Source organism: Arachis hypogaea, chromosome 6 (assembly GCF_003086295.3).
Source record: "Arachis hypogaea cultivar Tifrunner chromosome 6, arahy.Tifrunner.gnm2.J5K5, whole genome shotgun sequence".
NCBI lineage: Eukaryota > Viridiplantae > Streptophyta > Magnoliopsida > Fabales > Fabaceae > Arachis > Arachis hypogaea.
This window is the reverse complement of record NC_092041.1, coordinates 94,350,681-94,368,733: the sequence shown is the minus strand read 5'-3', so window position 1 is coordinate 94,368,733 and position 18,053 is coordinate 94,350,681. Positions and strand designations below refer to the sequence as shown.

At 34.8% G+C, this 18,053-nt stretch overlaps 1 protein-coding gene across 1 annotated transcript; it reads right to left on the bottom strand.

The window, feature by feature from the left end:
- Window positions 1–357: 357 nt before the first annotated feature.
- LOC112805755 (uncharacterized) lies at window positions 358–1,672 on the bottom strand. The gene is made up of 2 exons (XM_025848090.1): window positions 1,109–1,672; window positions 358–1,002 (listed from the first exon to the last, which is right to left on the bottom strand). The coding sequence occupies exons 1-2, from the start codon at window positions 1,670–1,672 to the stop codon at window positions 358–360; spliced, it is 1,209 nt and encodes a 402-aa protein (XP_025703875.1).
- Window positions 1,673–18,053: the final 16,381 nt, after the last annotated feature.

Genomic DNA, 18,053 nt, shown 5'->3' with positions numbered 1-18,053 from the left:
TCCATTTCTCGTTATGTTGTTTATGTTCCGGTTACAGACTTTATGTTTATTCTCGTTGGATGACTGTTATTTTGGTTAGTTGTTACTTTATGTTTATGTCGATAGACTTTATGTTTATTCTCGTTGGAGGACTTTTATTTTGGTTAGTTTTTACTTTATGTTTATGTTGATGGTATTTATGTTTATCGATCGTATAGCTATGATGGAAATTAAGCACGATAAGTCTAGAAAAGTGAAAAATAACTACTGATATTATCATTAACATTGAAACCAATAAGACTTAAAACTCATAACTGATACAAGCAGACACGTTTGTAATCACGAAGACTACGACAAATGAACTAAATAAAGATAAATCTATATCCCGCTAGTAGAACCTCGCTGAGGGCAAACCCTTCGGGTATGACCGGGCTGCCTGCACAGGCCACACCTCTTAGGTCGGCTGGTGTCGGCTTCATCCATGTTGTTGCGGATGCGGGTGGACCGTGGTCGTCCTTCTCTTGCCCTTCTCATGTCCGGGTCGGGGATCATTGTCGGCCCGTCATATGGTGGCCAAAGCCCCTCTGGAATACAAGGTGAAAAGGATATCTCATACACCTTAAAGACCTCAGACATGGTGTACACCTCATCGACATAAGTGTCCCAATCTAGCTGTGACTGCACACAGCATGCGAGGGCATGGCAACAGGGGTAGTGCAGCGCCTGAAAGTATCCACAATCGCAGGTGCGATCCCTTAGAGAAACCTGATAGCTACCCAAAGAGAATTTGCCGGTGGGCGTCGTCTTAGCCACTGTATAGTCAAGGTGATGTCTATCAAACACAGTCACCGTGAAGCACCTCAAATCCTTCAGATTACGCTTAATGGCCTTAACTACTGCCTGTGAAAACCGGTGACCGGACCCTAACTGTGCCTCTGCCGTCTGCCCCCGAACAACAAACAACTCGGCCAGCCGGAGATATGCCGACTTAACCAGAGACGTCACCGGTAGGTTTCTTGTGCCCTTCAAGACAGAGTTCACACACTCAGAAATGTTGGTCGTCATGTGACCATATCTTCTCCCCCCCATCCTTGTACTGTGTCCACCTCTCATACTCCATTCTGTTTGCCCAATCGCACATGGCCGGGTTCTCCGTCCTCATTATATCAAACCAATAGTCGAATTCTGCTTCCGTCTTTGCATACGCGGCATTTACCAGCGACCTCCTCGCATCCTGTCCTTTGAAAGTGAGGGCAAAATTTGCAGCAACATGCCGAATACAAAATGCCCGATAAGCATGGGGAGGTTGCCAACCACTATCGGGGGACTCTAGTGCAGCCATGATGCCGTTGTGTCTATCAGAGATCACGAGAATACCTTGCTGTGGAGTGACATGCCTTCTAAGGTTCGAAAGAAAGTATGGCCAAGACTCTGCGTTCTCCCCCTCCACGAGTGCAAACGCAACAGGCAAAATATTCGAGTTACCATCCTGTGCGATCGCCAACAACAATGTCCCGCCATACTTGCCATACAGGTGTGTGTCGTCGATGCTTACCAGCGGCTTACAGTGGCAGAAAGCCTCAATACACGGAGGGAATGTCCAAAACATCCGATGAAAGAAGACTCTATCTTTGTCAACTTGGTCACCCACCCTAACCGGGGACGTCTTCAGTAGAGCAATGGAACCTTCCATCGTGCATGTGACCCCAAGGATCCACCGAGGCAGATCAACATATGACTCCTCCCAATCGCCATATATTTGCGCTACTGCCTTCTGCTTCGCCAACTACACCTTCCGATAACTAGGCCTGAATCCATAAGTCGCCTCCGTTGCCTCTTGCAACACCTTAATAGACACCGACGCATCAGCTCGAACCAATGGATAGATTCTCGCACAGATGACATGATAATCAAGCTGCTTGTGGTCGCTTGATATCGATGTGGCCATACACGTGTGCGGACCGTTGTACCTCTTAACTTCCCATGTGCTCTTCCTTTTTCGCATGACTATCCGAATCAACCACGTGCACTCGTTACCAAACTCCTTGCATCTCCCTTGGTATTTCAGATTGTCAGACTCCATAACCTTGTACTCAACTCCACGCCGAATACTGTAATCTTTTACACTCAACACGGCTTCCTCTTTACTCTGGAAGGATTGGCCAATCTGAAATTCAGTCATAGATGTCCCATCATGCATCCCTTGCCCATCGAATGTTGCATCAGCATTCTGCTGTTGGCCGATGGCTTCCAAGTTCAAAGAAGAGAGGTGGGGAGGGTACTCCTGTGTTGCAGAACCGGAACCTCCATGGGCTGAACGTCCACCTCTTGGAATATCATCATGACTGTCCCCACCAATATCGACAGGCTCCTCATCCGAATCATCGTCAAACAGTGCATTCTCAACTCGATCCGGTCCGGCATCGCATTCAAAATCAGGAACAACAGGACCAACATATGCATGAACAGCCCCAACACGTTCGGGCTCCGCATTCGGAACTGCCACTGCTACCACAGGCATCAATGTTGATGCACCACCAGCTGGGGTCGACTGAGGATTAGGTGCCGATGCCCCAGAGCTATCCACACCATCTTCCAACTTCGCAAACAGCTCAGTTACCCTCACCTCCGGAAAACTACGCCTGCAGTAAAACAAGACATGCAAGTCTTCATCCGACCTGAGCTTCCGTAAAATAATTTTTTTACCCACTTCGTCTCACACGTACCGAGCTTCCGTAATATGCTTTGCTTAATCTCCGCCAACGTATTCGACGATCGAATAAAAACACTAAGCGGTTCTCTATCTGTAAATTTTACACCATGCCTTTTGCTCTTTTGAATTTTTTCAGAGCAGTGAACCAGAGCCACAAAACTATCCTCCCCCTCCATTTGTGAATAACACTCTACCTCTCCACATTTGGCCCCTCTATGGTTTATATAGGCAGCCCCATTCAGCCCATTCACACGTAAACCGCTACTGCCAGTAGCGGTTTACACTCACATACACACGCACGTAAACCGCTGCTGGTAGCAGCGGTTTACACTCACACACTCCCACACATAAACCACGATAGGTAGTAGCGGTTTATGCACACCTATAAACCGCTACTGCCAGTAGCGGTTTACATAAAATAGTGAAACAATGCATTTGCGTATTGAATTTGGAAACAATGTATTTGCGTAATACTGAGGCTCAAACAATTTAGATGCGTAAATTGTCCCTATTACTATATTATTTATGATCACATTCAGTATATATGTCTAATTTATTGAAGAAAGTAGATTATTAAAATCGATTAATAACTATTTTAGAGTTAATCCAATTAATACTAAATTAAAAAAAAAACAAACAATGCATAACATATTAATTTTTTATTAATCAAATTATTATAATTTAAATTAATTTTAAAAAATAATTTAAAATTATAATTTCAATCTTATCACGTGCATAGCACGGGTAATTACACTTGTTCTATTATGAAATCAAGCATATATATCTTCCTTTCAATCTTAATGTTATTTCTTATAACGATTTTTACAATAATTAGCAAGATGACCCGTACTTCATACTACTAAAATTTCTTTTTAAGAATATTAATATCCTATTAATTATTATTCAATTTATATTTTATAATAATTCTAATAATAACTAACAAAATTAATCCTACAACTAAATCTTTTTTAATAATATTAATTATTTTTTAAATTATTCAATTCATATTTTTTAAAACATATAAGTTATGTGCATATAGACATTTGAAGAAATATTTAAAGTCATAATACTGATGACAAATATTAAAAAATAATAGAGTTCCTTAAGGAAGCATTACAAAAAAAAAAGCTTAATACCATTTAATTTATTGTCAAATTTATCATCGGACGTTAGAATCGAATTTTTCGATTGTTACGACTAAAAATTCGTCTGACAAAAAATTATCGTCGGATTAGTAACGATAATCAGTGGCGCGAAACTTTTTATCATTAGTGCCACATCTAAAATAAGATTTTTACGGCAAAATTTTTCGATAGTAACAAGGTTTAGTGAAATGTTGCATATAGGCGACGACGAATAATTTACAGTCAGAATTTTTTACTGGTAAACTCGACAGTAAAATTGGGATAAAATTCAAACGCGAAACTCTTCCTCCTTACTTCTGCAAACTCTCTCTTCTCTTTTCCTCGCTGTCGTCTCTCTGAAGCTGTCATTGTCGCCACACCATTGCCACCACCTGGAAGTTGTCATCATCGCCGCCGCTGCACGTCATCCTAATTGCTGCTGGATCTGTCATCACCGCCACTGTTGGTGTCCGTTCCTATCGGAAGAAGTCACCTTATCACTGTCACTGTTGCCTCCTGACCCCATCACGCTTCTAGCATCATACATGCACCATCAGAGGTAGTTTTGCTATAGTTTTTTTAATTTTTCGGATTTTTTTTGTGTTTAGGATTTATTTAGGTATTTTATTAAATTTCTTATTAAAGTTGTTTTATGAAGTGTGTGATTGAGGTTTATTATTAATTTTTTTTGCTATAATGAATGGTTGTTTGTTATTATATGGTTTACTTTTGGTATGAAAGTTGTTAACTTGGTGAAATTAGAATTAGGTTCTAATTAATTACAATGTTGAGTTATATTTAATCCTTTTAAATTAGTTTTAACTTGTCAATTTAATAAGTTATCTTTTTTATTAGGACGGTGCTATTTTCTCTGGGATTAATTGGAGTTCGCATTTTTCATGTAGTCATATTCAAGGTTGGTTTTCTATCTCTGAATATAATAAATTGTTTAAGTTTTATGCTAGACTTACTTTTTCTAGGATAGAATTTTAGGACGGAAGTGGGGGAAGGTTACGTAGTGGCGCCTTCTCAAAACCCTTGTTTGCTGAAAAATTATGGAGTAATAAGGGGTTGCGCACTAGAACGACTAGGATTTATTATTTTATTGAATGTGTGTTTGTTGTTATTTGTGCAAGAGTGATAAATTATTTGGTGGATGTCTCTGAATTAAGTAAAAGTCCTATCGAAATTTCATTTAAATTGTTTGAAACATGTTTGTTTGTGAAAAAAAAATGATAATTTGACTTAGTAGGAGATTCTAATTATAGAAGAAACTTTGACAAATTTTTTAAAATGTTTAATAAGTTGTATTATTGGTTGAATTTTGGGGTGTATGTGACAAAACGATTTCAAGTCTTTATCTGTGGATATATGATAGGGATAACGGTAGATGGAGTGCGTTAAAACATGAGTTCTTTGAGGGGGTTGACAAGTTTATTGCGTATGAATTCAACATGGAATCGTTTAGGACCCAAGAGATTTTTAGGTGTCTGTACTATAAGTGTCGACTGACTAAGTAGTTAGAACCTTCAGAGATAATACTTCACTTCCATCGTAATGTGTTCAAGGATGGGTATTAGATATGGACGGAACATGGAGAAGTAGATGAGTAAGGAATTAACCGGCCTGCCTCGAATCCCAATAGGTCTATGCGTCAATCAACGACAATTCGGGTAGTTAGAGAACTAAATATGGAATAAATGAATTGGGAGGATAACTAAGAGAGATGCAACGAAATGGTGTTTGATGCAATTTGTGTTACCGATATAGAAGATGCTGAGTAAGAGCCTAACTTGGAGGCAAAGTGATTTTGTCATTCTGATGGGAAACAAAATAGATAACATAAGAGTCTCGGTTCATGAGAATGTCAGCAGTGGTCATTCTAATTGGCATGATGTGTTGTACCATATAATTCAGTTATAATATTTCTGTCGCACTACGTACAAGGTGTACGTGTTTAAATGTGAATGGTATGATCCAAGTTCGTGACAAGAAACATGAAAGCACAAGGACTACAATATCACCGAAGTAAATGTGACGAGAAAATATAGGCACTACGATCCTTTTAATTATTCTACTTCAAAATGCACGAAAGGTATACTATTTGTCTTATCCGGGGTCATGCAACTCTAGTTGGGAGGTTGTGATAAAAACTAAGTCAAGAGGTCGCATCGAGTCTGATGGAACAGAGGGTCAGGAACCTTACCAAATTGATGACCCAACTCTTTCGAAAATGGTAGTTGATACCGGTGATCCGATAACCCTTAGGTCGGATGTTATGGATGATGACATCATTGATTTTAAAGTAGATGACGACACATTACCACTAGACGACCGCGAATCTTCAAGAGTAAGAGGAGGTCATTGGAGACGAAGAAGAGGAAGACGAATTCGATGATTAAAAAATTATTGCGAAAGAGGAGGATGATTAATCTAAATAAGATTAACTACAATGCACGCTAGTCTTAGTTCTATCTTGTGTATTTTTTAATTAGGTTGTCGTGTCTCTACGAGTAGATCTTGTTTTGATTTGTTTAACAGTATTTTATTTCGTTTATATTATAAATAAAATAAGAGATGTGATGAATTTTTGTAAAAATGCTATGAATGGATATATTTTGATAAATAATTTATTTATTTATTTAAAAAAAATCCGGACTAAAAGTTATCTCTCACACCATGGATGAATTCATATTTTTGTTGGGTGCATGTAATTAAAGAGAAAGCAAAAGCGCATATTTTGCATTGTACCACGATGAAAGCACTTTGAAATAATTGATCAAATTAGTTATAGCTAAAATGTTGAGTTTTCTTTCACATTTGCACTAAACTCCAAAATCAAAGTATGAAAAAAGCTGTGTTTTCTACTTTTCTTAGAACGTCAAAAAGAAAACAAGGTCGAATCTGACATGTATACTTTTTCCACATGTATCCAACCGTCCGTGCTCCATCCCAGACTTATCCTTATTATGGGATATTTGTTGAAACTTTTAGATTCCTTTTTCTTAAGATGATTTATATTAAATCATTAAAAAATATTTAAAAGTAGAAGCATATTTAAATCCATAATATGATTGGAACTTTAAAGATCTTATTATTGATTTTGATGAGTTGTTGATCATCACCTTAATTATTGTTTTTTTTTATCATATTTAAAAGTAGAAGCATATTTGAATAGAAATGGTAAAAATATATATGCGAAAGTTTGTACTGTAGTATCTGCGATGAGGTTTAATGGAAATTTGTGAAATCTCTACGGGGACAAAGACCAACTCCCGTGAATAAACGAGGACCGGAAATGGGGTTAAAGGAATCCCACCCGTTCCATGAGAACTTCCCAAATTTTTGCAAAAGAGTGAAATTTTTACTCCCGTGAAATTATTAACTATTTTTAATTTATTAATGCGTATGTGAGAAATTTTATATACATGTAAATTATGTTAAATTTATATTTAAATTATATGTTAATATGATAAATTTAATTAAATTATATTTAATTATTAGTATATTTTTCTTACATTATACCGAGTAATTAATACAAATAAATGAAATTTTTATTAAAAAAGATTAAACAAAAAATATATATAATAACTATTATTATAAATTAATAAAACCGAAAAAGTACATAAAGAGTATGCAAAGATAATAAAAATTGTGAAAGAATAAAGAAAGAGAAGAAAAAATGAAGAAATTTTATTGATTGTTGATTGATTGAAATTGTAAACTATAAAGGTAAAACTATATATATATATATATATATATATATAGCAGTGACCTATGAAAGATAAAAGCAAATAAAAATAAGATAAGAATAAATAAAGATAAGATAAGGATAAATAAAGATAAAATAAAGATAAGATCTAATAAAGACTAAAATTATAACTGAATTTGTGTATTCTGTTGGGCTGAATTTGTGGGCCGTGAAACTTCTTTATTGTTGTCATGGGTTAAGGTGGTAGAGTGAATTAATACGCTCCCGCAAGTTGGAGGATGAAAAATGTCAAAAACATCAAGCTTATTCAAATTAAGATGGAAGGGTTGAGAAGACAAAGGTTTGGTGAAGATATCAGCTAGCTGCCCAGAAGAGGGAATGGGGAGAAGTTTCATCACTCTACCTTGAGCTTTTTGTCGAACTAAGTGACAATCAACCTCTAAATGTTTGGTCCGTTCATGAAAAACTGGGTTTGCAGCAATATGAAGAGCACTCCGATTATCACAATATAAAACTAGTGGGTGGATAGGAGAGATGCGTAAAAATTGTAACACATTTAGTATCCATTCGCTTCAGTGGATGAGCGGGTAACGGTGGTTTATTTCTTGGTCTTCCAAGAGACTAAAGAACTGCCTAAGAAGAAACAATAACCTGTTAAAGATCACCGAGTGTTAGGACATTTGGCCCAATCGAAGTCACTAAAGTTGAGAAGCTGAATTTCTGATTCTCTTGGAAAAAAAAGTCCTTTGCCAGGGCTAGTTTTCAGATATCGTAACACATGCTTGACAGCTTGAAGATAAGATTCAGTAGAAGATGCCATATATTTACCTTAATTGTTGAATGGCATACGTGATATCCAGTCGAGTAGTGGTGAGATAGATAAGATGCCCAACCAAACGGCGATATAGAAAAGGGTCAGATAGCGGGGACTTTTGTCCTGATATAGTCTTGTGGTACTATCCATTGGAACAGAGGCAGGCTTAGCACCTAATAAACCAGAATCCTCCAAAAAGATCAAGACAATATTTTCTCTGAGATAAGCAAATTTCCTTCGCTGATTGAGCAACCTCAATACCCAAAAAATATTTTAATGGACCCAAATCTTTAATTCGGAAGTGTTGGTGCAAAATAGACTTAATGACAGCAAGTTCAGAAATGGAATTACCAGTGAGAATAATGTCGTCAACATAGACTAGAAGGATAGAAATTTGAGCACCAGTGAATTTAACAAATAGACTATAATCAGATAAGGTCTGCTGATATCCATGAGATAGCAAAAGATGAGAAAGTTTGTCATACCACATACGACTAGATTGTCGTAAACCACATAGTGACTTTAGTAGCTTGCAGCATTGATTCGGTCGAGGAGATGTAAATCCGGGTGGCAGAGTTATATAAACATCCTCAGAAAGATTCTCATGTAAGAAAGCATTATTGACATCCAACTGATGTATGGGCCAATGCTTCAAAGAGGCCAATGCCAAAACTAATCTGATGGCGGCAGGCTTTACAATAGGGGAGAAAGTTTTCAAGAAATCAACACCTTCAGTCTGAGTGAATTTTTTAGCCACAAGGCGTGCTTTATATCGATCAACTAAACCATCAGGCTTGCGTTTTATGTGATAGACCCATTTACAACCAACCGGCTTAACGCCTGCATGGCAATCAACAAGACGCCAAGTTTTGTTCAGCTCAAGAGCATCCAGCTCATCTTTTAAAGCACTACACCAATTAGAGTGTTAATTGGCATCCTTAAAAGACTTTGCCTCAACGTTAGAATGTAGAGATAAAAGAAACTTTTTATGTGAAGATGAAAGAGAAGAAAAAGACACGACTGAAGATAAAGGATACTTGCACTTTGAGGGAGATTGATTTATAGAGATGAGAGAGGAATTGCACAAGTAATCAGAGAGATATGCTGGAGGTCGATGAGGCCGGTCAGAATGACGAGGATGGGGTTACTCAGGTGGTGAAGAGGGTGAGGGGGGATGAGGAGGTGATGGTAGATTGGTGTCTAGTGTGGAAGGAAAGATGGGTGTGTGTGTTGAAAGAGGTTCGGTGGTCATAGGTTCAACTTGGTTAGGAAACGATAGTGAGGAAGAAGGAGAGGTTGTTTTAGAAAATAAAGAATTAGATGGAGTTGAGTCAATGGGTATAGGTGAGGGTTCAACTGGAAGACTAACTGAATCTTGTTTTTGAGAAGGTGTGTTTGGCAATGTTAGGATAAGTGTATGAAATTGGACCTTTTTTGTGACTAAGGGCAAGATCATTTCATAAAAAATCACATTTCTAGAAATCTCAATTCTTTTATCTTCTAAAACATAAACAATATATCCTTTAAAACCATGTTGAAAGCTAATAAACACAACACTTTTGGCTCTTGGATCAAATTTTAATCTGTTTACCATTAGGGTAGAAACAAAACATAAGCATCCAAAAACTTTAAGGTCGTGATAATTTGGTGGATGATTGAATAAAATCTGAAATGGTGTTTTAAAACTAATTGCAGATGATGGAACTCTGTTAAGTAAATAAACACCATATTTAACAGTATAAGACCAAAAAGATGATGGTAAATTAGATTGAAACATAAGAGCACGAGCTATATTCAACATATATTGATGCTTGCGTTCTACCCTTCCATTTTGTTGAGGAGTTTCAACACCACTACGTTGATGAATAATGCCCTTTGAAGCATAAAAATCATGTAAAATAAATTATGTTCCATTATCTGAATGAATAGTTTTGACTTTAGAGTTGAATTGTGTTTCAACTAAAGTAATAAAATTTTTTACATGATTTTTCACTTCTCCTTTTGATTTTAATGAAATAACCCATGTAAAGCGGCTAAAATCATCAACAATAGTAAAAAAAATTATTTATGATTATGAATAGAATTTTGTCAAAACGGACCCCAAATATCAAAATATAATAAATCAAAATTTGCATTGGCTTTGTTAAAATTTTGAGAAAATAAAAGTTTTTTTTGTTTAGAAAGATGACAAATGTCACAAGCCTTGTCATGATGCATAGAGATAAAAGGAAAATGTTTATGTAAATGATTAAGCCTTTGTCCAGAAAGGTGTTCTAAACGAAAATACCATATATTTGAAGGTGTAATGGGTGGAGATTAGATGGAATTATGGAGTGTGTAGTGGATGGATTTTTACCGAAATTGGGTTCAAAGACATATAATCCCTCTCTCATTCTGCCCAAATCAATCGTTCCCAAATTGTTGCTCTGTAAAGTACAAGAAAAAGATGAAAAAATGAGTTCACATATGAGTGTTCAAGTAATTTTTGGGACGGAGATAATATTAAAGTTGAAATTAGGTAAATAAAGAACATCACGAAGAACCAAGGATGGTGAAAATTGAACAATACCTTTATAAGAAACAGTAGTTTGAGAACCATTTGGTAAATGAACAATAATAGGAGAAATTTGTGTGTAAAAAATAAACCAAGACAAATTTGATGCAATGTGATCTGTGGCACCAGAATCAATGATCCAAGTATTTAAGAATGAATCTCGATTTGAAAAATTGTTAACAATAGAAAAAGTATTGAAGGAACAAAGATAATGAGTAGTTGGACTTGACAAAATCTCAAGTGGGTTTGAAGGATGAATTTCTTCATTGGAAGGAAGTGCCATGAAAGAAAAGTGTTGGGTTGGCGAAAGATCCAAAAGTGGCTCCTTATGAAGTTGCTTGTGTACCATTTTTCCTTGACCTAGGACAGAGTAGGGAGGTTGATTATTCATAGTGGGAGAGAAGGTTGAAGAGGTTTTAGGATCTGAATTGGTTGGTTTATCCATGGATGCCAGCAGAGTTCAAGAGGAGCTCTGATACCATAATAAAACCGAAAGAGTATATAAAGAGTATGCAAAGATAATAAAATTGTGAAAGAATAAGGAAAGAGAAGAAAAGATGAAGAAATTTTATTGATTGTTGATTGATTGAAATTGTAAATTATAAAGGTAAAACTAAATATATATAGAGCAGTGACCTATGAAAGATAAAAGCAAATAAAGATAAGATAAGGATAAATAAAGATAAGATAAATATAAGATAATAATAAAGACTAAAATTATAACTGAATTTGTGTATTCTGTTGGGTTGAATTTGTGGATCGTGAGACTTCTTTATTGTTGTCATGGGTTAAGGTGGAAGAGTGGTTTAATATAAATTTTTATAAAGTTATAATTAAAATTAATTTTTAATGTTAAAAATATTAAAAATAATTAGTATTTATCTTAACTGATTTGGATTGGTTGAGTGGACATCTCACTCGTCTCCTTAAGTAAGTATTAGGGCTTTGAATTTCGCCCTGTATATGTAACAACTCATTGACTAGTGGCAGACCTTTTAATAAATGAAGCTTCAATCCGTAGAAGATTAGTTCTTGGCTGTTGAGTTAGAAAATACGGTGAAAAAATAGTATTTGTCTTGAAAATAAAACAATTTTGATTAATGATAACAATACTTATGGATATTTATCTTTTTTGAAATTTAACTGTGACAGCTTTATTTCTTAGCATCATATTCATTCAAGAAGTCAAACAATATGATCAACATTGTTATCGATTAAAATTTCATATTTTATGACATAATTTTCAAGTTTCTAAATTTATAGAGTTATGTCATTACAAAAGCTATTAGATTGATTAATATTCCTTGATAATATTACTAAAATACCATCGTTGAGTCTTAATTTGTGTAAAAAGTAACTATAATAACCTTGGTTATTCAATATATAATTTATTTTAATAAAAAATAAATTATTATCCCTAGATTGGTAAATATATTTTTCTCCATTTTTATACCATTTTATTTGATAATAATTACCATTAAAAAAAATGACTACGCTATCTTATAATATGATGTACAAAATAATTTTTATTTTAAATTAATTCTGATTAGTGAGATAAAATTTAAAATATTTTTTATACAAATTTAAATTTAAATTTGAATTCAGAATTAATTAACAACTCACCTTTTTTTAATAGTAATAACAAAAATAAAATTAATTAAGTGCAAAATATTCGGCATTTAATAATTTCAAACATTTAAGTTTTAGTTACTGAAAATTAGGTTATAAATTAATTTTACACACACATTAGTACACAAATAATAATATCTAATATATAAAGTTAATTTTTTTTAACAAAATTAATGTATAATTTATTGAAAATTAATTTATTGTCTATTTTTTTTATAAATTTGCCGTATGTAAAAATAGTGATCTTATTTTTTATTATTATTTAAAAAATTATTCATAATTTTTTTATTACGTAATTAACTTAATTAAAAATCTTTATTATTGATATTTTACCAAAAAAATCATGGTTATATTATTTGTATATTTTTTTAATACTAATAAATAAATAGGTGTTTGTATTATTATATTTATTATCCTTGATAATGGTTTAAGTTTCTTATTTTGTATGTTAAATAATATAAATTATATTTTATATATTAAATTCATTAATTTACCTATATTACGAGAAAAAAATTATGCAATAGATTATCTGTTATAAAAATTAGTTAATCTACACATAAATTATCTTTAGAAAAAATAAAGAAATAATTTATCACATATAATAATTTTTGATATATTTAGTGTCATGTATATATTAGAATGATCTATTTTAATTATGTGAGTGATTATTATTATTGTTCACTTTTTTATTATGATATTAAATAATATTTAAAACTAAAAAAGAAAAAAAAGAAGATAATTAGAATTTTTTTTAATTTGATAATAAAATCTCTTGTAAGTAAGTATACCTAACTTTTATATATACTAAATGTAATCCTATTTAATAATATAGTATTTGTTACAAAAATGAATCAAAACATTAACTCAAGTGAGTAAGATCAACTTAGGTCTATTGTTAGGATCTTAAATCCAAATTAGGTTCATTATCTTAGGACTCAATGCAGATGAAGTTCATATGTTCATCTCAAATCAGCTTAAATTGAATTTTCATTGTTAGTTAGAGATGGTAATAGATACTCATGTGGACATAGTAGACCCCCTTTTTTCGTCCTTTACTCCCATTTAAAAAAAATACTCGACGTCCCTTCTCCATCTTCGTTGCAAGTTCCTATTTAATTATTCCCTTAGCTAATGCAGATACCTAAGGTTATCTATGGGTATTCTTTAAAAAATTTTGAAAAAAAATTAACAAAAAAAACTATAATATAATAATCATAAATAATCTATTCAATATAATTCAATGCAACTCATAATATATTCATTATAAAAATTAACATTTCAAAAAAATATAAAAATATCTTCCAATATAATAATATAATATAATTTTTTAGGATGAGACTGAGCGACGTAGTGACGAACTTAAAAGGTAGAGAAAGTGAGTTAGAGAGAGATACAAAATCAAGGCTAAGGATGAGTTTAGAAGAAAAAAAAAGTTTGAATTTGAGACAAGAATTAGGATTACTAAATTTAAGAAATATATATATATATATATATAAATCAATAATTTTATATTTGCATAGATTTAACGGGCTCCATGAAAAGGGTACCTATGTCCCTGTCCCAGTCCATTTCACGTGGACAGGTATCCACCCGTAAAGATTTTACGAATTTCCATCACTACAAGAATATATCTGGCCGATTAGCTACCACAAAAAAGTCGTAAAATCATCGCTAACCTGTCGCAAAATATAATTTGTGACGGATTAGCTACCGCCACGCAAATTATATTTGTGACATAAATAGTACTTGATATGGCTGTTATAATCCAAGCATCATAACTAGGTATTACCCGTTACAACTCACCTTAATGAGCTATAATTCGGCGTAACCGTATGAACCAGGGATAAAATGCCCGACTATATATCGGAACCCCCTGATATGATCATAATGATTCTTCAATATCAACAACGGCCAGGAATATAGCCGATCTATGCCTTTTGCCTATGAAAGGTATGATATCTCACCTTTCAGACTAACTTGAATTTTACAATACTAACTTAAGCATTGGAGTGTCTTTTGCAGATACACACCCTCCCCCCTTTGTTCACACACTCTGCGACGTGATATCTCTCTGGACGAGAAGCTTATATCTCTTAAGTATATAACTCAACGTTGAAAACAACAGCTCAGCGTTGACTCTCAGGAGCCGAGTTACATCCAGGTTACTCACCCAAAAATAATTGGTGCCGTCTGTGGGGACGAAAACATAAAGCCTTTCCTTTTTTATCGGTTTCAGTACTGTCATCCATGGCTGACACGCCTCCACCTACACCATCTGAACTTCTTTGGATGGTAACTGAGTTACAACAAGCCAACCAACGAATGGCAGATGCAAACCAACGCATGACAGAGGAAAATCAAAGAATGACAAATTAGATTGCTGCATTAGCGAAGACTCGGATTGATAACAATAATGATCGCCGTGAACAACCAGAGGACAAAGAGCACCAATCTGATCCAACGCACATTTCTGAGATAATTCGAGTTGAAGATGCTCGGCCTCCACGGAGTGAAGAAGCTCGGCCCCCGCAAAACGAGGACAGGCAACCAGAAAACGAGAATACCGAGCCTGATAACTCTGTGGGGCCATTCACAACCAAAGTTATGAATTTTGAGTTACCAAAAATATTCACTATCCCGCCAACCTTAACCCCTTTCGATGGGTTAGGAGACCCAAAGAAATACCTCAAAAATTTCAAATCCATACTGATCGTAAAGGGTGCTTCCGATTTTGTCTTATGTCGTTGTTTTCCATCTTATTTAGACGACCCTGCACTTAATTGGTTTTGTTTTTTGCCTACAGATGCTATTTCTCATTTTCGACAGCTAACAAAACTTTTTGAGGATCACTTTGCTGGATCCGCAATCTACTTACATGACTTAGACTACCTGAACACAATCAAACAAGACCAGAATGAAAGTTTAAAGGACTACATGACTCTCTTTACAAAAATTGCCTTGAACATACCAGATCTCCACCCTGAGGTGCATTTGCACGCCATCAAGAGTGGACTCCGACCAGGAAAATTCTAAGACACAATCGCAGTAACCAAGCCGAAGACCCTGGCCAAGTTCCGGACAAAAGCAAAAGGACAAATGGATATTGAGGAGCTTTGTCAAGGTCGAAAGGGGACAAACCTTAGTGCAAAGACGATGATATACCTCGGGACAGCAAGAAAAATTTCAAGCTAACCCCTCGTTATGAGTCGTATACCCAATTCAATACAAAGAGAGACGACATCATCAAAAAAATCCTCAACTCCAAGATGATCAAAACTCTGCAAAAAGCCGACACCTATCAAGAGACAAAAAATATTGACAAATCCAAATATTACACTTTCCATCAGAAGCACAGACACACTACTGACGAATGGGTTATCGCCAAGGACCTCCTAGAGTGATTGATAGAGGATTAATGTCGGTCTAGAATTTCTCAAGAGAAAAGAACTTCATTGTAAGTATAGTCCAAACCAACAAACAACCCTTAATCAAAGTTTAATTTATTTGTCACAATGCAAACCCAATAAAAATCGAGAGTATTTAAACCTTGGGCTATCTCTTAAGGAATTGCAGGGAAGTGTGCATATTATTGGTTATGAAAAGGTATTGTTGGGTTTTTGAATGATGAACAAGAAAGTAAATTTCAAGAAAGTAAATGAAACTCAAATGGTAAAAAGGTCTTGGCAAGTGTTGATGGTTAAGGATCACTATCCTTGTTACTAACTACAATATGATAATTACAAGGATCACTCCCACTTTGTCATCCCCAAAATTACAGGAAAATCAAGTGAGCTTAATTAATCCTAGTCCATAAGTCCTAGCCATTCACTAATTAATTTATTGAAAGCTAGTGTCAACGGAAACAAATTATCAATCACTTGGACATTAGTAACTCAAGGTCAACCAAGTTACCATCCCAAGACAAGAACACAAAATTCTATACTAAAATCCAACCAAGTATTTTATCAAACACTTGGAAGGCATTAAAGAAAAGTAAGACAAAATTGCAAGAATAATAAAATCTAATAACTACCAATTGCAAGAAATTAACAATAACAACTAAAGAAAGCAATAATAACATGAAAATATAAATTGCATTAATAAAGACCAAAACTAACAAGAGTTCATAAACATAAAAATAACAAAATAAAGAAAATAACAAATAAAACTAAGTGAAGTGAGCAAAGGTGTAAGAACAAGAAATAGTAAAGAAAACTAAATCAAAACAATAATTGAAACCTAAATCTATGAAAAGAAGTAATCTAAAATCCTAATTTCTAGAGAAAAGAGAGAGCTTTTCTCTCTAGAATTCTAACATAAAACATGGTAAAAACTAAAATTATGACTACTTGCTTCATCCTCCTCAATCCTTGGGTTTAATAGCATCAGAAAATGAGTTGGATCTGGGCCTGGGTGACCTAAGAAATTGCCCCCAGCTTGTTTCTTTAATGAGGTCACGTGACAGATGTCATGCGTACGCGTGGATCATGTATACGTGTTTCCTGACAGATTTCCTTCACGTATACGCGTAGCGCATGCGACATGGGCCACGTATACACGTCGTTCTGAATTATGCAAATTCTTATTTCTTCATGAATTCTCCATTTTGCATGCTTTTCTTCCATTTCTTTGAAGCCATTCTTGCCTTCAAAACCTTAAATCACTCAAACAAACATATCAATGCATCGAATGGGAGAAAAGTGAATTAAATTTATCACTTTAAAAGCCTAAAAAGCATGTTTTCAATCATTAAGCACAAATTAGGAAGAATTACAAAACCATGCTATTTTAATGAATAAGTGTGAGAAAAGTTGATAAAATCCACCAAATTCAATACAAGATAAACCATAAAATTATGGTTTATCAGCGACTAGCTCGGCAGGGTCACTTGGACATATATCAATGGTCACATGCAAAGGCGTTCCCCGTTTCCTGCTGACAATTCCTCGGCAGGACAACACTTCCATGGCAAAGAACGGACAACCTCAAGCCACCCTAATCAACCACAAGGAATTATTAACTGTATTTTTGGGGGGTTTTGCAGGTTGAGGAGCTACAAACTCGGCAAGGAAGTGCTCCTACCGAGCTATGCTATTGGTGGAAGGAAACTTCAGCAACAATCAAACACCCTCATATTATCCTCAAGTGACCTTCCAGGACTCCGATCTCAACACCAATACCACAAATTTAGACGACTCGGTCGTCATTACCATTCAGCTAGGAGACCTTTTAGTACGTAAAGTGCTATTGCATCCAGGAAGCAGTGCCGACATCCTTTTCTACTCTACTTTTCTGAAAATGAAGCTAAGCGACAACATCCTTCAACCTTCCACTGGAGATCTTGTCGGTTTTTCAGGGAAACGAGTATTGGTGATGGGATCTGTGTGGTTACAAACCACACTGGGTGAGCATCCATTATCAAAAACTTCATATGTCCAATATTTAATTGTCGACTGTTTTAGTCCATATAATTTAATCCTTGGCCGACCTTTTTTAAATCGGTTCAACATTATAGTATCTACAATTCA